This window comes from Austrofundulus limnaeus, unplaced genomic scaffold, assembly GCF_001266775.1.
Source record: "Austrofundulus limnaeus strain Quisiro unplaced genomic scaffold, Austrofundulus_limnaeus-1.0 Scaffold166, whole genome shotgun sequence".
Classification (NCBI taxonomy): domain Eukaryota; kingdom Metazoa; phylum Chordata; class Actinopteri; order Cyprinodontiformes; family Rivulidae; genus Austrofundulus; species Austrofundulus limnaeus.
The window spans coordinates 426,168-446,047 of record NW_013952568.1 but is presented as its reverse complement, the minus strand read 5'-3'; the positions used below and the strand labels follow the sequence as shown (position 1 = coordinate 446,047).

The window sequence follows — 19,880 nt, the reverse complement described above, 5'->3', positions numbered from 1 at the left end:
ACAAACAAACCATTCACTCTCTCACTCACACCTAGGGACAATTTAGAGTTATCAATTAACCTAACAGTCATGTTTTTTTTTTTTTTTTGTTTGTTTGTTTGTTTTTTGGTCTGTGGGAGGAAGCCGGAGTACCCGGAGCGAACCCATGCATGCACAGAGAGAACTTGCAAACTCTACCAAGAAAGGTCCCCGAGCCGGGATTTGATCCGGTGACCTTCTTGCTGAGAGGCATCAGCTCTACCAACTGAGCCACCGTGCCGCTTAAATGCATATTTATGTGCAATGAAATACAGGACTGAAGAAATGAGCAGAATATTTATAAGTGCAAACAGCACAAAATGAACACATCTGTCTTATTTTGTCTACAATACAGCAGGCTTTACAGGAAGAATTTTTTGTGAGCTTTTCTCACCCATGTTCAGTAATAAATGTACTGATTTACAAACTTCCTATTTTACTGACAAAAAGGTATCTGCACAGTGAAACAGTTGGTTAGCATTGTTGCCTCATGGCATAAGAAAATCACATTTGAAACTTGCCTGAGGACTTTCAGCTTTGTATGTTCTCCCCATGCATGTGTGGATTTTCTGCTCCTTTGGTCTCTCACTGTCCGCGCATTTTAGCTGACTTGAAAATGCATAATTACCCTAAAGGGGTATGTGTGTGTGTGTGTGTGTGTGTGCTTGGTTGTTTGTCTATATATGTGGCCCCTGGCACATATAAATACACTGAGGGTGCACCCTGCCTGTCACCCAGTGACCGATAGGCCCCACATCCACACAACCCTGCACAGTCATCAGGACAATACAGAAAAATGAAGATATGAAAGAACAAACAAGTTGCAATAAAAAGATCTAGGTATGTGAACGTATGCATTTTTCAGGTTGTGCTATTTTTCTGAGTGTTACCAAAAGACATGTTCAGTTCTTGTGACATGATCCAAACTAGGATTTAACTCCAAAAGGTCCACGGCTGAACAAGAGGACGGATCACGTTTTGGATACTGCTGAGCTTGCTGTAGAATACAAGCTTTGTCAAGTCTCTGGGACAATATTGACACAGACATACCAAAATAAAGTTGAGTAAACTATGACCTCCACCTTTCACTATCCACCAGAAAACAGCAGCAAACATACAGGGGTTAGACAAAAAAAACTGAAACACCTGTCATTTTAGTGTGGGAGGTTTCGTGGTTAAATTGGATCAGCCTTGTGGCCAATCTTCATTATTTRMACATTGAGAGCAGAGTGTGAAGGTTCAATTAGCAGGGTAAGAGCACAGTTTGGCTCAAAATATTGCAATGCACACAACATTATAGGTGACATACCAGAGTTAAGAGGACAAATTGGTGCACKTCTTGCTGGTGCATCTGTGACCAAGACAGCAAGTCTTTGTGATGYATCAAGAGCCACGGTATCCAGGGTAATGTCAGCATACCACCAAGAAGGACCAACCACATCCAACAGGATCAACTGTGGACCCAAGAGGAAGCTGTCTGAAAGGGATGTTATGGTCTAAAACCAGGTGTTTCAGGTTTTTTGTATAACCCCTGTACCTGACAAAAATACGCCTTAACCTCTAAAAAAAAAAACATTTCAATTATTCTGTTTGGACACTATTGTGTGGACTGACATCCTTTTATAAGTTGATTAATTGGATTGAGATAGCTTGTCATCTACTGTTCCCTTGAACATGGACAGAAATTGAGTGTTTACCACTTTCACACTTTTGGGACACTTTAAGCAGTGAAGCTTTAAAGGAGATGCCCCTCCATTGCAACGCAGACCCCAGCTAAGTAAATGCTGTCATTACAAATTGTGCCTGGTATTATCTGCAGTTGGGCCATTCATTCATTCATTCAAAGCCTTTGTTGATTGATGGCTTTTTGTTTTGCACAGATTTTTCCACAGATACAGTATCTCTRTGCACAGCAGAAACTCTGTTCTGCATTGGGACACAAGTGAAAATCAGCATAATTGCACTAATTGCAGACAGTTTCTTGTTGAACGGAGCCCGCTGTTATATTTCACAACAGCTACAGGAATAGGAGCATCTCATAGACTCCAGATGGAGAAGAAAGAGAATTAAAAAAAATACAGCTGATTCAACTGGGAGGAATGGTTTGCTTTAAAAAAAAAAAAGCATTGACAAAATAAGATGACTCAATTCAGCAGAAATACATTTCATAAGTTCCCACATCTCAAAGCAGCAGGTCATTCAGGTTCTCTATGTTTTAGGATGTCCTCCTGCCTCACAGCTCCTCGTGTTTCTCAAAGGAGTGAACTTTATGAACCCCAGCAAAACGTCTTTGTCGACATCTGAGCGGTCATAAGTGTCAATAAACACTCTTAGGGGCATTCCTGTGTCTCAGTGAAATAACAGAGTGAATCATGTGTTTACATCAGTTTGAGTAAAAGTCACAAAACTGATCTGCTTTTTGAGAAATTAAAACGAAATAGTTTTTTTATCAAAGACATAGCTAATTTGCTAACTTGCTAGTTTAAATCTGATATGGCATGATATTCTTGCATCATCAAGAAGGATATGAAACACAGAACGTGTCTTTCTGATGCTCATTGGTTCTTGTTTAAATTTTTCCATCGTGGCTCSCCTGCTCTGCTATCACGATGTTCTCATCTCCGTGATGACTCTGCCCCCACTATTTTCTCTACTTTTATTGTGTCATGTACTTTTCCGTTCCCTCAGGTCCTTCCTTTGGCCCACCACTCTGGTATCTGTGCGCCTCTGTGGGTGGGCTCAAAGGGGAAGCTGGGGTTGGCCTTTTATCTACACTTTGACTTTTGACCTCGTTGCTGCAGGCTCCTGCGCTTAATCCACAATAGCACCTGCCACTCACTGAATTTCACTTATTTCTGCTCTACATTGAATTCTGCAGTAGAGCATCGTTTTGTCTTCTTTTCTTATCCTCTTGTTTTTATCTGCAAGATTTTAGGGTTGTATAGACATTGTTCTGGGACTCCACAGACGCTCGATTTTCAGTAAGCACAGTATTTTTTCTTTAAATAGATACAAGAGCCCTGTGGTTTGAAAATATTTTTTTCCTTTGTCCTCATTTAGTAGACAGTCACCAGCAAATCCCAGAAACTAATCAAATAATGCATGAACAATGCTTACCATTTAAAGTCTAGGCCCATTATATAAAACACAGCATTCTTCTCTGGCTTTTTATCCTGAATTTGAATTGCTTAGTCTTTTAACAAAAGGTCAATATCAGTTTAATGTGAATTTATTATGGAAAAATAACTCCTTAATATAAGGATTCACCTCATAATTTCATTCACGAAGCGGTATATTTATACTGCCACCTGGCGGTGACTGGTAAAACTACATAACAGCAGCAAAACTGGGACTGCTGAAACAGACCATTAAACTCATCAGTGACTATTGATCCAACAGCCAAGTTCACCTTTTTGGTCTTCAAAAACTTTTACATTTTWTAAAGAGCAACTATAATACCTGCTTAACACAGTTTTTCTAAATATAAATAAACCCTATTAGGGTTTGTTAACCCAAAAACGTCTGGTCAAGACACAGAGTGCCTCACAATTAACATAAAAATGAAAATAAAAAAATTTTGCTTGCCCTTCATATATTCATTTTATTCTGCTAAGCTGTGTATTCTTGTTTTTCCTACATCGTGGGGACAATTTTCCCAAAAAAGCAGCCTTGTGGGGACTAAACATGCATCGTGTGGATCAATGCCCGGTCCAAATGCAAATTACAGGTGGGGTGGGGTTCGGTTTAGGACAWAGGTTTAAACTGAGTTTAGGTTAGTTTTAGGGTGTGTACCCTAGGGTAGGTAACTGTGAGTTTTATCTTAGGGTAAATGGAAAAAAAATTAATGGAAGTCAATGTACAGTCCCCACGGGGATATACAAACCAGACCTGTGTGTATCAACTTCATCTTTTGATGATTTGTGAAAAAATTTGTACGCTGAAATGAGTTGGCCTCCTCATTTTACTCTATACACTAAACTATTAAAATGCCTCAAGTTTTCCTTATCACATGTAATCAGCAATGACTGATAAGTTTTAATATACAAGAACTTTAGGAAAGAAAGCTAGGTAAATATTTATTTAAAAAAATACATTTATAGCCATCTAAAGTCCATAAATGAATATTACAAGCAGTTCTGCTCAAGACAAAAACATGCATCAATAAAACACAAAAAGACATGGATCAGAGCTCAAAGTGCTCAGAACTTTATTTAGAGAGAAATGATGGTTAAAATTAAATATAAAATTTGGTTGGGCAAGTCGGTTTTTAAAAAGATGTCAAAACAGAGTGGGTAGCGTCCAGAAGAGGGAGGAGGAGGGAAACGTGAAGATATAAAATTAAGTTAAAGGGAGATGAATTTGACCATTTTAGGAGTCTTGTACAAAATAAAAAAAGAGAGACAGATGCAGTTAATTATAAACCCCACCCCCACCTGAAAGCGTCCTCATATGCAATCAGTGCTACTGCTTTCTCTTTAAAAAAATCTGATTTATAACCCCGCATGCTCAATAATGCAACATCTTTTTCTGCAGTTTTGAAAAAAAAAAGGGTAAACAAAAGTCCTTCAAAAATAAAATGCAATAACCACATTTCATGTTCTACTATTACATATACAGTATATATATATTTATATATATAAATACATACATAAATATCTTACATGTACAACCAATTCTGAAAAGAGGGGCAAGAGAGAACCCAAAAGACTTATGAGGACTTGGGGAGGTGGGGAGAGCAGAGATGCTCATTGTGTGTCTGTTTGCTTTGTTTTGTTTGTTTTAGCTTTACACACACACACACACACACACACACACACACACACACACACACACACACACACACACACACACACACACACAGCCTTATGGTGGAGAGGAGAATGGAAAGCATTCCTCAGTTTGCCCAGTATGGAGAGCTGCCGTAGCTGGACTTGCTGCCTTGGGTTTTCTGCTGCATACTGCTGGACTGATTGCGTTGACCAGGACCACCCTGCAACCAACCAGAGGTTTCAGAGGTTAATTTAATTTGCCTTTTCTACAGCCCCATTTAACAGAGGAACCTGTTGTGTCCAAATTCTTAAATATATTTGTCAAATTATTGGCCTGTGAGGTTGATGTGGTCAGTACATTTTCTAAATCCAGAGAGCTTTGCAGWTAGACAATTTACTATTCTAACAAGGCATGCTCCATTTACCTGTCCATCCTGTGTGAGATGATGGTGCAGTAGCTGGGAGTGGGGTTGTTGGTGTGGAGGCAGGATGTGCAAGAAGGGTGCAGGGGCATAGCCAGGTGCGCCCCCGGGGTTCATCGGCCCTGTCCCTCCCAGCGCTGAAGGCAGGCTGAAGGGAGGAGGCGTCCCTGTGTGGAAGCCTTGCTTGTCAAATGACTGAGGAGAACACAAAACATTATTATTAATAGTTATTATTATAACTGTACAGTAATAAAAAGGCATGGAGCAAAATAAGTTTATAAATTTTGTTCCCAAAGTTATTCAGCCTTTATTAAAGTCTAAATGTCTTTCTCTGGACATTGGTGGATTATTTCACTCATTTCCAGTCTACTCCCTGTACCTATTTTCAGTAAAACCTCAATGCTGCCTTTTTTAATGCTCAAGCTATTAAATCAAATGATTGGACCTGAATTGAAGGAACAAACTGGATTTGTGATTAACAGAAAAATATGCAAATATCTGCATCTTCAGGCAGCCTGTTTCAAAGACACATACTGTAGTTCTTTACCATTTCTTGGTTAGTTTTGCCAAAAATGACAGCCTGCAAGGGTCGACGAGCATAAAATGTAATCCAACCAATCCTTTTGAACTTTTCAACCAGAGTTAAAATAATGTCCCACTTCAAATTTCTACAGATGTATTATCTATAATTCACAAAGCACTGCCGAGATCTAAAAACTCTGTTAAACATAAACAGCAGAAATAAACACACCTGTGTTTTGCCGTATATGGAACCTCCCATGTCAGGAACTCCACCACTGGTACCTGATCCTGTCAATCCTGTTGTTGACAGGAGAAGAAAAAAGAGGCAGAGGAACAGGAAGAAAAAATTATTAGAGAATTAAAGGGATATCAAGTGGTACATGAAGTAGTTAATGGAATCTTAACACCGACACTTCTGACAGTTAATCCTAAATATCAATTTTTGTGTGTTAGTGTTAAAGGTGCCAGCCAGTAGGAAAAAGCATAGTAAGTGAGGAGCTGCAGAGGCGTGTCTTAGTCTTTCCTATCCTTTAGCATGCACTACTCTGTCAACATGTAATCACAGGCATGCATAAGCACTACTGTCTCCACAAAACTCAACTGTTGTAAGTAAAACAAATTATCTTCCCCAGGAAAATATGAAGTATGAAAACCTGTGTTGTTCTGTATGCAGACGTGTTTTAAGTACCTTTCCCTGGGCCGCTGCCCGCTGACTTGGCCTGTGACTGGGCAGAACCTCCATACCCTGCCTTATTGTATTCCCCACCGTGGGCTTGAGACAGGTCATCAAAGGCTGAAGGAGGAAGAACAGTACAGAGGAGACGGAGGAGGAGGAAGAAAAGAGATGAGAAACAGATGGGTGAAGAAGAAAAGGGGGATATGAAGAGAAGACAGAGCAGGAGAGAGATAGTAAGGTAACCTGTCTACAATGGCAGCTGTGTATATTGAGCTGTGCCCAACTTCAGCAGTAGGTTTTAGCTATGCAAGCAGCATAAGCAAATTAAAAAAACAGACCTACTCCCGCCACACAAACACAAACATGCAGCAAGTTTTCTCCCTTTTTCACTCCTATTACTCATATTTTGCCCCAGACTTTTTCAAGTACAGCTATCTCTAGAGGCTAAATGTCAAATTAGTAACATCTTCAATTAAACACTTRAGAATTTATTTATTATTGTTTACAATGGGAGAAAATGTGCTGTAATAAATACAAAGCATGCCAGAAAGGACCTCGTCGTTCTGTCCTTGCCATACCTGTGCCATATGCGTGCTGCCCATAACTGGGCTGATGCTGTTGGTGGTACTGACTGGAGGGGTTGGCCAGGCCCATTGCAGGCTGCTTGGCAGAAGCTGGAGGCACAAAGACCGTTGGGCCATACTGAAAGGCTGAGGGAACCCCAGGCATGCCGGCGTAGTATGGCAGACCTTTGATGTAGTAAATAAATCAAAATGTATTAAGCTATGTGGAAATCAAATGAATGCAGTTCAATACAAAGCAGTTTTGTCTCCTTACCAGTGTATCCATAGCCAGGCGGTAGGCCAGGGTTGAGGAAGGCCTGGTTCTGTGTCTGCTGTCCCTGGTTCTGGTTCTGCCCTTGACCTTGTGTCCCTGCCTGCTGTGTCTGTTGGGGCTGTGACTGAACCCCAGCCGTAGACAAGCTGGTCGGGGGTGCCGGTGGAGAAGAGTCATTCCTGCCAAACTTTGTTGCCTCACCTGAATGAAAAAAATATTGGTAGAAAATAGGCCTGGGCGATAAAACGAAAAATAACAAATACCGACATTTATGTCAATAACMGACGACATTTTGCCCATGTCTGTATTTTTGGTATTCAAAAAATGAGGAAAAGAGAAACCTGCTCGTTTTCTGTTGCAGTCTCAAGACGCCCAGTCTGATACAGACGTTGCGTTCAACAAATCAAACGAACCCCACAGCTTACTTTATCCAATCAGAGCAGAGCAGGTCTTTCTGATGTCGGTGAAGCAGTCAGGATAAACACCAGTCAGCCTTCAGCTCCTGTCCTGAGCGAGCAAACCCCCGTCCTCTCTCCACACTTTGCTCCCGAGCTACCCGAGACGTTTGGTATCTAAAATCTAACACACTATAAGTTTAYGTGTTCAGAGCTTCGTTATCGAGCTGATTATGTCCAGCTTTGCTTGCGTGATCAAACTCCTCTCCTCGATGGCGCTGTTATGGGAGCACGTCGAGGTGCACACAAACAGGAGACAGGAGTTGTTCTGAGAGAGCCGTTGTTTCAACTCTTCTAATGAAACAATATTAACTCTAACAGATAAACATTTCTTTGTCCCATATTATAGAAAAGATGAGTCTCCGCTTAGTGTTACCCCCACTCCAAAAAAAAAAAAAAAAAAACGCGCTATGTTCCCACTATGTAGTTTATCATAAACATCAAATTTCCTTCTTCACAATAAAACTTGCTTATATTTAGAACCATACTGTGACTAAACTGCTCTGTGGTTCAATAAATGAACAAATATGAAGAATAAATAGTATTAAATGACTACATGAGCTCTTTAAATAATATAATCTTTTTGAAAGAAATACTTATTTTAATAGAGAAATCTGTCAGTCTAACAAATAAAAAATGTATTTAAGGTATTTTGTGCAGTACAAAAGGCATATTTTTTTAAATATAAAATTATACATAATGTGTTTGTTTGCACTGAATATTTACAATATGGAGATGGTTAAATATTTGTTTCACTATATCTGACTGTCTTGCCAAAATGTTTTTTTAAATATTAAAAACACTAAAATGACAAATATAAACTACAGATAAGCTGTTCAAAATCTAAACTGTGTACTTTGACTAAGAACATGGACACTGTATTATAGTGTTATGACTATACTATACCATGTATTTGTGTGTGGTGGGGGTGGTAAGAGTTATCGTGCATTTATCGTTAGAGGTGAATTGGTCAATATATCGCAATATTGATTTTAGGCCATATCGCCCAGCACTAGTAGAAAACATGAAAAATGAAGGAAGATGTGGAATAAAAACTGGGCTCAAGTCCAATAGTAGCAGTTTTTTAAATGGCTACAATTCCTGCTGCAATATTCACAAAAAATGCAAAAAAGACTCTGTAAAATATAAACAAATGGATTTGAATGGACACCGAATTGAATAAAAATATGGAGTAAACTACTAAATCAGACAAACAACAAAATTTTACTTACCAGAGTAAGGATTATTGGGCAGGCCATCTCTTCCAGGCATTGGAGCCGTAGCACCAGGGAATGTCACACCATAGAAGTCATGCTACAGAAACAAACAAGTAAATAAATAAATCATGATGCAGAATATTTGTCCATGGAAAAAAACTGAAGTGTCAAACGTTTAATCTATTGGTACTACATGTTAGTGTTAAAGACAAAATGAAATTACATTTATACAGTATGTATATACAGTATATAAAAAAACCATCACGAGGCTGTTTAGTTTTTAAATCTGACTAACAGACTTACCAAAGGGAGGCGAGACTGCAACATCTGCAGGTCTTCGTATCCATAGATCTGCTGTTGAAGTGAAGAAAACAAATGATCTTTAAAAGCCTGTGACATGAATATACTTTAAATACAAAAAGTAAAAGAAAAAACATCTTTATTTTAAAAACAGTGGCATAATACACATGATTTTACCCATTTAGTCATACAAGTGGCATATTTTCTTTTGAATTTGTCTCAGCTAAAAATAAACAGGAAGTGACATCACAGGGAAACTCCTTAAGAAAGAAAACTCCCTGTTCTTTGTTTATTGAAACATTAATTGAACTCTGCCTCCTCTTCATCTGAGAGTGACTCAAAATAATCTAAAGAAATATCAGATTCTTCTGTGCAGTCTGTGTTGTTAGACAATATAGCAATGTTCTGTTCACATGCAGACATTCCTCTTCCCCTTATTTTACATACAACTATATTGACTCTTAATCTCATATTTATTACCAAAGATTTGATATCACAGGCACTTTAAGAAATCTCTGAGATTACATCAACTTACTGTAAAGACAAAAAATACTTAGGGAGAAATTTGCTGTTATATTTTAGAATTTATATATATAAATCACTTTAAATACTAAGGAAATCCAACCATCAAAATACTACATTTTCATGAGGCAAGCACTGGGCAAAGTGGTACTTACTGGATAAGCAGGGAGCAAGCCACCAGGGCCCATAATGTACTGGTTGGCCAGGAGAGGAGGCACTCCTTGGGCCAGGTTAGGAGGAGCTTTACCTAATGAAGAGAATAAACAGTGATTATTTATAACTGCCCTTTAATTACAGTGAAACCAACATGCATGTTTGAATTAAAGTAGAAATAGCTGAAACGTAGACTTTTTTACTCAAATTAATTTTGAAAACTTAAAAAAAAAAACACTTAAGATCAAAGAGTCTTGAGTGTTCATTCTTGTGTGCAGCTGATCCAGTCCGTACCAGAAGTTGTGGTGAGTTGAGGTGCCGTGCGGCTGCCTGCAGCTGGGACTGTGTTTGTGCCATTTGGAGTTACTAGTCCTGGCCCTCCTGACTGGTGCAGTCCATTGGTCGAAGAACTAACGCTCAGGGGAGCGCTGGGATTTACAACTTGATTGGATGATGTTGAAAAGGCGTGGAGGTTGTTGCTACTCTCCTCAGTTATCTGAATGAGCAAGACATTAGCAAAATGTGTTTAATAAAACCACCGTCTTAACATTTAAAAATTCACTTATCAAAGAGCGAAGTATTGTCAGCATACTACATTGTGTGTTTGTGTAAACCAACTTACTGTAAGAGAGGAATTTGTGGCGAGAGCGGCTCCAGATGAGAGAGAGCTGCTCACATGACTACAAAGACAGTGACATAATTCTGTCAGCCACAAGTTCAAACTCACAACAGTGATTTCATTATAAAAACAGAAGATTCAGTCAAGTTTTCTCCACATAGAATGATTGAGATATGTGCTTTAGTCATCATTATCTCCAGGATAAATGTCACATACGACTGACACCAACCCTTACCTGCTGAGCGATGAGACAGGTGCTGAGTGAGAAGCTGTAACTGCAGGAGAAGGGATGTGATGGCCAGAGCTGCCGTCACTTGTCATAACAGTAGACTCCGTTTTTATCGTTCTTGGTGATGATGTAACTGATTAAAGAACAATAAAATTAATCTTAATCCATTTATCAGACAATCTCAATAACTTTCACTTGTAGACTTTAGTTGGCATTCAGCATATTTTATCAAGTCTTAGATGTCAATTATTGTAAAGTACTTACCTTCCTGTGTGCTCTGTGCCTTCATACCACTGTAGCCATTCTACGACAAAAAGAAACATTCAAAGTCTTAATTTTGATAAATCAAATGTTGCCATAAACTTGAAAAAAATGAGTTAACTTATCTGGGACTTTTAGGTATACATTTTATTTTATTTATTTGCACATAGAAAAGTATAACCATAACACAGATTAAAAAGCAGCTGTGCAGGACAGGTTAAGAAGACCCTAGAGCCTTATCAGACATTTACATAAACAAAAGAGTTTATTCTCACCATTAGAGGTGCACTAGAAGCTGATGGGACATCTTTGTTCTGAGAGAAGCCAAGATGGGGAGGCAGGGCCCTTGAACCACTGTTCTCCACACGATTGGTTGTTGTGGGAATAGAAGAGGAGGGTGGTGCTGCTGCACTAGGGAGACCAAGAGAAGCAGAGGGAGCAGCACTGGGTAGGCCCATAGATGGTGAAGGGAAGCTGCCATCTGATACAGCTGAGGGTAAGCTGCTCATGTGTTCACTGATTACAGAAAAAAAAGGAAAGAAAACAACACAGTTRAGGGGAAAGGTATATTTGTGACAAACATGCTAAAAAGATAAACCCCAGAAAGTTGAGCATGCAAACCACATATGGCTGAGCTCATTCAGTCTCAGGCAAGGCCTTTTGGTAAATATTTGATTTCATTCAACTTGTCTTATAATAAATAAAAACTTGTGTACCTCACAGCTCCTTGTTTGGGGAAAATGCTGCTCTGTTGCTGCTGTGTGGAAACAGCAGCCGAAGTTGGTATACTTGTTGGAGCCAGGGTAGGGGCATGCTCTCTGGACAACTCTGTCTGTGACACATCTGTCGCTACACTGCCAGCTTCAGACCCAAAGTCAAGAGCTCCAAACTGAACATTCAGACCAGACATATCTGCTGAGCCGGGCATCTCCACGGCTGTCGATGGAATCTGTGGTAGACAGCATCAATATGTTGAAATGAATTGCAAAAAAAGTCAACAAACTGGTAGAAATTGTGTGCTTCATTTACAAAGAAAAAATAAAGCTGAAAATTGTATTAGCGTTTTCACTTGTTTTTTAGCAAGTCACTGATTATATGGTTTAGTATTGAGAAACAGACCTTTGTTTATCCCCAACTAATTGTTTTTTGTTTACATTATGTAAAGGTTTACGACTTCAAGGTACTACCTAGCATTACAACTAATAATACTCAACCATTTTGAAAGAAGCCTTTTATATATTTTGAGTAAAACATTCAGATATCACCAGAAGTGACCTTAGAAGGAGGAGGTGCTCTGCGTCTCTGTGTCTTTAACTGCCGGTGAGGGGCCTCAGTTATTGAAAACTCCAGACCTGGTGGTTTGCTTCCAGGAGAAGCTCCATCCCTTACCGGTGGTGTAGAGGATTCATGGCCTGAAAGTCAAGAAAACACACGATTCAAACAATTGTCAGATGTGAATGAAGTTCATTAGCAAGAAAGAGCACATCACTGAAGGCATGGCCCGGTATGAAATTCTGACTGTATAAGAAAAAATATCACAATTTCACTGTCACGATATTATGATTACAGCTAAAGGTGTTACTTTGAAATTGGTATTTAAAAATAAATTAACTTTTCATTTGTCCTAGTTAACTTTAATTTACTTTAGAAGTTGTTTTTAGATCATAGGTACATGCTGAAATTTAATTCCCTAACGTGTGTGTTCAAACATATGAGTTTTAGCACCCAACACAATAAAGCTCTACTGATCAAGTTTACATCAAATACAATAACTGCTTTTCTACTGCTTTAATAGATAAACATCAGGGTATACTGCACAACATATATAAAACATACATATATATAAAAACATTACATTATGAATGTGCATTTATGAAATGCACATTCAGCTAAAGAGTTGCTCAGCTAAAGCTACGGAGGTACTCTACTCTGCACTTTTACCTTTCACTTAAAACTAATCAAATACACAATCCAATAACCCCAAAACACTCTTGTAGACAAGTTGCGAATAGCACAATATGTCACAGCAACACAGTGATGCGTTTCATTAATGACTGATGCTAAAGCTAGCTTGTTTATGTCAAGATAGCACAAACTTTACCTGGTTGTGCTCCTGTAATTTTGCTATTATGTTAGATGTGCTGTCTTCTCTGCTACCATTGTCCACAAGCCATGGTTGTCTGTCTTTTTACAGTATCTGAAGCAATCCAATATAGCTGACTTTGTTCTTTTAGACAGGGGAAAAAGTTCGGGGAACTCGCTTCTTACAGCCATCATACAACCTGCAGAGCTGGCAGCTAATCCAGGGGTACACGGAGGGAGGGATCATGATTCTACAGCTGAACAACTTTCTCTCTGACAAGTCAGTAAAACCAAAAAAAATTAAAACATGCATACCAAAAGGAACGGTCTGTCTGAATTTTTTTGCGGTATTCAAACTGACTTTTTCATATTGTAGTACAACATGAAACTGATACCCGACCCATGCCTATATCACTGAATGTAGTTGTCCACAAATTAATTTGCTATTGCAGAACAGAATTGGCTGATTTTATCCACCAGTTATAAATATTAAAAAACAAATTGTGATTTTTCTTGCAGCTTTAAATGTCACATTATTTGTCATGTATTTATCAACACAGCAGGACACAATTTTGAAGATTAGATCTACCTGGTGGTGTGGGGACCTGTGGTGCGTGTGACTGAGACAGGCCCAGAGGCTCTGTAGTGGTAAGGATGGAGGACTGTTGCTGCCTTTGAGCCAGCTGGCTGAGCACTGCTGATGGCTCTGGCTGAAGTTTCATTTCCACTTAAAAAATATATATATATACAAAAAATTAACAATTAAATTCTGTTGTCTTAGAATACATGATCAAAGGTAAGCCATGTTTTTTGAATTTTAAAATACACTTACAGTTTTGAGACATGATAGGGCTGCTCTCTGCCCTTTGGGCCTTGGCATCCACAGAGGGGGAAGGGGCAAGAGCAGGACTTTGAACTGGAGGTGGTCCTGCTTCTTTGGAAACATTACTGCTGCTGGCGGTCACCAACATCTGACTGGTTCTCTKGCCAAGCCGAGGACCATTGAGTTGCTCAGATGTCCGAATGTCAGCTGCAGGTACCTGCTTAGGTGCATTCAGGGATCCAAAACCTGAACCTATGACTGAAGACTGAAAGCACAACACAGTCGAAGATCAAACTGAGTACTGTTGTTCAACATTAGTACCATCACCAATGCTTTTTCTTGTGTAAGATTGTGAATACCAGCGCAGCGTGTGCATAGGTGGTGTTAGCAGAGGCGGCATGGGCATAGCTGTTGGCTGTGGCATGTGCGTAGCTGTGTGGTGCACTGCGACCATTGTGATGAGAATTGGTGAACACCAGGCTTTGGCCCAAATCATCTGAAGAGGGACCATCGCCAATTGCTCCCAAGTCAGGATCCATGGAACCTCCTACAGTCCCCGCAGTCTTAGGCAGTAAGGTAGCCAGGTCCACGCTAAAGTCACAAGGGAGAAGAAAACGAGTAGTAAAACAAGGTTGGAGATGGAGGATAGAAGTTAAAACATTTTTGGATTAAAGCCTGTTCTGTGCATTTTTGCAAGCGAAAATGGCTTACCTTTGTCCTTGTACAATGTGGTTTGTTGGAGCAGAAGAAGCAGTAAACACTTTGGTCTCAGACAACTATAAAAAGACAAATACAGTTCTCTTTTTAATTACATAGATGTGATATTTAAGAATTGATATCATTTTTTTAAAAATCATTGGAATAAAGTATCTTCACTAACACCCCTCCACTACTGTTTACACCACCATGCATTACTAATCATCCTGATCAGGATAAACAGCAGTTCCATTCTGCCTTAATTTGAGCCTGAAAACTACTCCAATGACACTGGCAATACATCAAAATAAAACAACTCAGGTGGGAGAAAGAAAACRGAGCAAAGTCCATGGCACCAGTAATTTCATTAAGGGATGTTCCTTTTTGTGTTTAGTTAGCAGAGCTTTCCTTACAATGAACTGTACAATGAAACAAGGACCAAAAAAGGCATACCAGTTTTATGTTTCTGCTAAAATGAGCAACATTTTTAACTTTCCTGGTAGAACTACACAATAGATGTAGCCAATAAGTCAAATAAAAAAATTAATAAATAAATGTATCATGAACAGTCATAGACCTTGTGGTTATGAAATGGTATTATTACAGCTAGCCACAATTTTCCTAACATTATAGCAACTAACCATGGAGTGAACATTTTACTCCTTTTGTCAAGAATTAATTTCTGATAAACTAGCTTAAAAATGTAGGACTGGGAATTCCTAACATTTTCCCAGCATGTATATGAGTGTCATTAAAAGTCTGATTAATTCACTCAAAACGGATTTCAAATCATTAGAATGTGCTGCCTTACATCCTCATTCCAGTCATCTGTCCACTCTTCCAGATTGCCTCCCCAAGTTCCTAAAACAAAAGAAATGAGCAAATCAATTGTTAAAGTGCAGATTAATTTTTACCGCTTCTGTGCTCATCATGTTATGCAGCTGTCACTAGAATTAGCTAATCTTAATTAAAAACAAAGGCAGGACCAGCAACCAATTTTTTGAATTTTATTTTTTATTTTACTTACCAGTTCCCTCAGCAGTTTCATTGCCATCACCATCCCAATTCTCCTGCTGATGCTGAGCTCCAGAGTTTGCACTGTAGTCGGCAGGATTAAAAGTACTGAGAGAGAGAGAAAAAAAAGAGGAACAGATGAACAAAACAGGAAGAAAAAAAAGAAATGTAAGAATCATGAGCAAACAAAAAACAAGTGAAAATTGCATGGTCTGTTTTTGATGCCTGTAGGCTAGAGAAAATAAGGTATTTATATTTTTCACAAAATGTCAGAAAATTAAATATTTCCTTTAAAAGAATAAAATAGACCCTCATAACAACTATAAAAACTAGTTTATTTTTTAAATTAGAAATAACACTAAGCCAATGTCTTACCCCATTCCCTGAGAAGAGAATCTGTTACCAGCAGCTCCTCTTCCTCTGCCACGACCACCTACCCCTGAAGTCAAGAAAAACAGAAAGATGACCATCACTGATTGGAATGCCTAAACTTCTACTTCTGATGAAGCACTTCTGCAAACTTAAAAGTAACAATGTGCTGGAATAATTATATAAATACGTGCCTGCTCATTCCTGTTCACACTGCCTTGACATTATTAGTCTGTACCTCTCTAATAACTGCTACATTTGTATAATCTGTTCTCATGATTCTTAAAGACGCCATTTGATGTCTACGGACCTTGCTCTCATTTCATATTGCCTGTGTAACTCGTAATCCTTTCATTGGTCATGCGATATCTCTATACCATTTGTCATGCTCTTATTTGTTGCTCACGTACTCCGCCCGGAATAATATTAATGCCTTTCCTGTCTGTTGCTAGCCAGTAGCAGCTTGACGGATTCTCTGATTTGGGTCTGCTGAGTTGTCGCTACTCATCTTGCATATGCAAACCTTATTAAATCTGACGACCGAAAACCACGCAGTGCACTTTTCTTTATTTGCGTGTGCCTGCCTTAGTGGATATTTTCCACGACAAACAATATCTAGTTTTGTATTTGAATACATTTAAAAATATGTAATTTTTTCAATGGTACCTCTGCCGCGGCCCCTGCGGCCACGGTCATCCCCTCTCTCTCCAGGAGCCACATCAAACCCATTCTCTTCTGACCGACCTATAACCCAACAACAAACAAAGTAAGTCATTAGGAAGCAACTAATAAATTCTGTCTTATATATATATATATATATATATATATATACTGCTCAAAAAATTAAAGGGAACACTTAAACAACGCATGCTAACTCCCGATCTTAATCAATGAAATATTCGCATTGAGTACTTTGTTCTGTACAGAGTTGAATGTGCTTCACAAAAGTTTGATTTACTTGGACTTAGCATGCGGGGAATATATATATATATATATATATATATATATATATATATATTCCCCCTTAAGTATGTGCAATATTTCAACAAAACAAAAATAAAACCAAGGTGTAACTGCCTTTTATCAAGTTTCCTTACCTTCACGACCCCGGCTCATTCCTCTGCCCCTCCTGCTGGACCCTCCACGTCCACGACTGACCTCTCTCTCTCCTTTCTTCTCCCTGTTCTCTTTAACGTCTGACGGTCCTCCTTCTTTACCAAGACTACGCTTCTTCCCCACAGTCTCCCAGCAGTTCTGAAGTTTAAAAAAAGTGTGACATGGTAAAATAAAATGAATTTGAGTTATTAATAAAAACAATCACATTACATTTTTTGCAAAACAGAAAAACTGACAGCAATTGAAAAAAAAAACCACACTAAGTATATGACAAATTATCTATGTTGTATATGCACATACTGTGACAGAAGGGCTCTCAAGGAGAAAATTGATGGCTCTGTTTACATCTTCATTGCAGTCATGAAGGGCAACCATGCACTCATCTTGAGTCTTCCCAGTTACCTCAATCAGCTGAGTGTCAAAGACATAGGAAAACAAGACATTAGGACACCCTATGCCACAAAAAGGGTTTTAGTTTTTTAAAATTCCAGGAATGAGTTCTACCAAAGATGGATTTTTTTCTCCTAAATTTCTGTGCATGAACAAACCTGTTTAACTTTGTCTTCAAAGTCGGCATCATTTTTGTCATAGATCACCTGGGCTAGATGAATCTGTTCTGCTGTGGCCTGACAAGGTAAACAGGGCTCAGTGAGAAATGACATCAAGAACATGTAGTACCTGCACTTGTTTTAATCTAAAACAATGGTTCAGAAGAAAGAGGGAGGGAAAAATGCATTCACACTATTTGCATGTGTCATTGGGAGACCCATAACATCGAATTTAACAGCAAAAGGTGTGGTCAACGGTAAAAAGCCCACCTGTATCTGTTTCTGTGGCTGTGTTGTTTGTGTGGTGGTGGTGGGCAGCGTCTTGTCCCGAGTCCCTCGGGTCTGATTGCTGACCACTGAAGTCATCATATACAGTATATACAAAGCAATGTATGTACAAAATAGAAAAAAAATCTGAAAAAGAAAAAGAGGAAGAAGCTAAGAGGAGTGCGAGTTAATCGGTGAGAAGATGATCACGTTGCATGGCTGTTTCCATAAAAAAACAGTGCTGAGTGAAAGAGTGTTGTACACAKTCTGAGACTCACTGTTCTATACCATGTAAGACTATAACTCCCAACTGTGGCCCCCACATCCCTGGTTAAATTTAGCCAGCCAAGACGGGACTGTCCGGGTGTCATCTTACAACTCCCCCTCCCTCTCCCCACACTAAACACCAGGGTCTACGGGAGCTAGAATACTTTTACCACCCATCTATACTAGATGATATCGACAAATATACATTTGTGATCAACACAAAAAGGTATAAACACTATCCCAGTCTAAATCGAAAGCACATAATCAACGATTAACATTACTCACGGTAATGAGCTGTAAAACGAGAGACGACAAAAAAACGTGTTAAATTCAATGCAAATGGCAAAACATAAACGTTAAGATTTGTGACATCCTCGGCCCTAACTGGGTAGTTCACGTTATTACCAATCAAAGGTAATTTTATTTTCTGATTGACGGTACAAGCGATGATGGATACGCTAACCCTCGATTAGGTAACCTAGCAGCTGGGCTAACTACTCGTCTTTGTTCCAACCGTGATCAATTTCCAAGAAATTCCTAGTTCAAATTGCCACGGTTATCTGAAAATGTATTGGTTTTGTTACATTTTCCTTCGCCTGTCAAATAAAGTTACAGTTTTTGTTCAACCATACCAMGACAGGAAGCGAAATCAAGCGTGTCTACGTTTCGACGATGAAGCCCTTTGTTTGTGTTGACCGACAGATAAGCTAACGTTAGCTGCAAGCTAACAACCGAAACGAAAACGGTCGCGTGGTTTATTAAAATCACCACAGGCAACAACTATATCTTAAAACAAAAACATGTACGTGGGTAAAAATGAGATTTGTCAAGATACATGTAGCCTACCAAGCTACACTTCACTTATGTAACTATTTGCTACCACCCTGGCATGTGTTGTGAACGGCCCGTGCGCATTTGCGAAGAGTTAGTTCGTCAAACACCAACCAGTGTGATTAGGTTCAGCTATTTCCTACCGAGAAAACTAATATTATAAGTTGATATTCTGTATATTTTGACTCGAATTTCAAACACTATCCACACAAAAAAACGTGTTGTATTTTTTTTTTTTACCTGCTAACACGCTTCGCTCAGCCAGCAGGCAGCAGCAGCAGTTAATGTCACGTGACCCACAGCTACGTAGTGAAACGGATCCTGCCAATCAAAAATCAGCCAACAGGTCACGTGATCCTAATGTGCGCGTTCCCGCGTGAAGGCGTTCTCGCCTTTTTTTTTTTTTTTTACAAGACAACAGGTGGGATTTTTCTAAACAGCACTGCATGGCCGGGAAGCTTTTAAATTACCTTGTTGTGCATCAACGTATTTATTATAATACTTATAATTAATTAAGTATTATTAAAACAGTGCATACCTAAATATGAACATAAATTGTGTCTGAAAGAAATTTTCTTAAATGATATTGGTTGAAATTTCAATGAGAGGTGGCTCAAATGCTGTGAGACAATACTATCATCAACAAGCACAAAATTGTCCTTAAAGAATAGAATAAAGTTGATGTTTTGGAATGACCAAGGCTGATATCAGGTCAAATGGACAGCTGAAACAAGACCAGACTGATTTAAATTACAAGCTTTTCTCATAAAAGAACGTCAAGTTTGTGTGGTAAAACACAAATATCTCATTGTCAAACTAAATAAATGAGCTGAAATTCTTGAATGCTGCTGCTGCTGCAGGGATTAT

General features: G+C 38.9%; 1 protein-coding gene across 2 annotated transcripts; it reads right to left on the bottom strand.

The window, feature by feature from the left end:
* Positions 1 to 4,195: 4,195 nt before the first annotated feature.
* Positions 4,196 to 19,345, bottom strand: LOC106523789 (ubiquitin-associated protein 2). Of its 2 annotated transcripts, XM_014017339.1 has the most exons (29): positions 19,254 to 19,344; positions 17,919 to 18,062; positions 17,649 to 17,726; positions 17,401 to 17,511; positions 17,082 to 17,238; positions 16,651 to 16,728; positions 15,991 to 16,054; positions 15,629 to 15,723; positions 15,413 to 15,462; positions 14,617 to 14,681; positions 14,265 to 14,496; positions 13,915 to 14,170; positions 13,672 to 13,809; positions 12,276 to 12,412; positions 11,717 to 11,949; positions 11,276 to 11,516; positions 11,004 to 11,043; positions 10,746 to 10,872; positions 10,514 to 10,571; positions 10,186 to 10,387; positions 9,894 to 9,985; positions 9,220 to 9,270; positions 8,932 to 9,013; positions 7,245 to 7,445; positions 6,986 to 7,156; positions 6,420 to 6,524; positions 5,961 to 6,028; positions 5,213 to 5,404; positions 4,196 to 5,008 (listed from the first exon to the last, which is right to left on the bottom strand). In XM_014017339.1, the coding sequence occupies exons 2-29, from the start codon at positions 18,015 to 18,017 to the stop codon at positions 4,913 to 4,915; spliced, it is 3,519 nt and encodes a 1,172-aa protein (XP_013872793.1). In that variant the 5' UTR covers positions 18,018 to 18,062; positions 19,254 to 19,344; the 3' UTR covers positions 4,196 to 4,912. The 2 variants fall into 2 exon arrangements, with proteins under 2 accessions (XP_013872793.1, XP_013872794.1); XM_014017340.1 differs by lacking the exon at positions 6,420 to 6,524 and having other exon boundaries at positions 19,254 to 19,345.
* Positions 19,346 to 19,880: the final 535 nt, after the last annotated feature.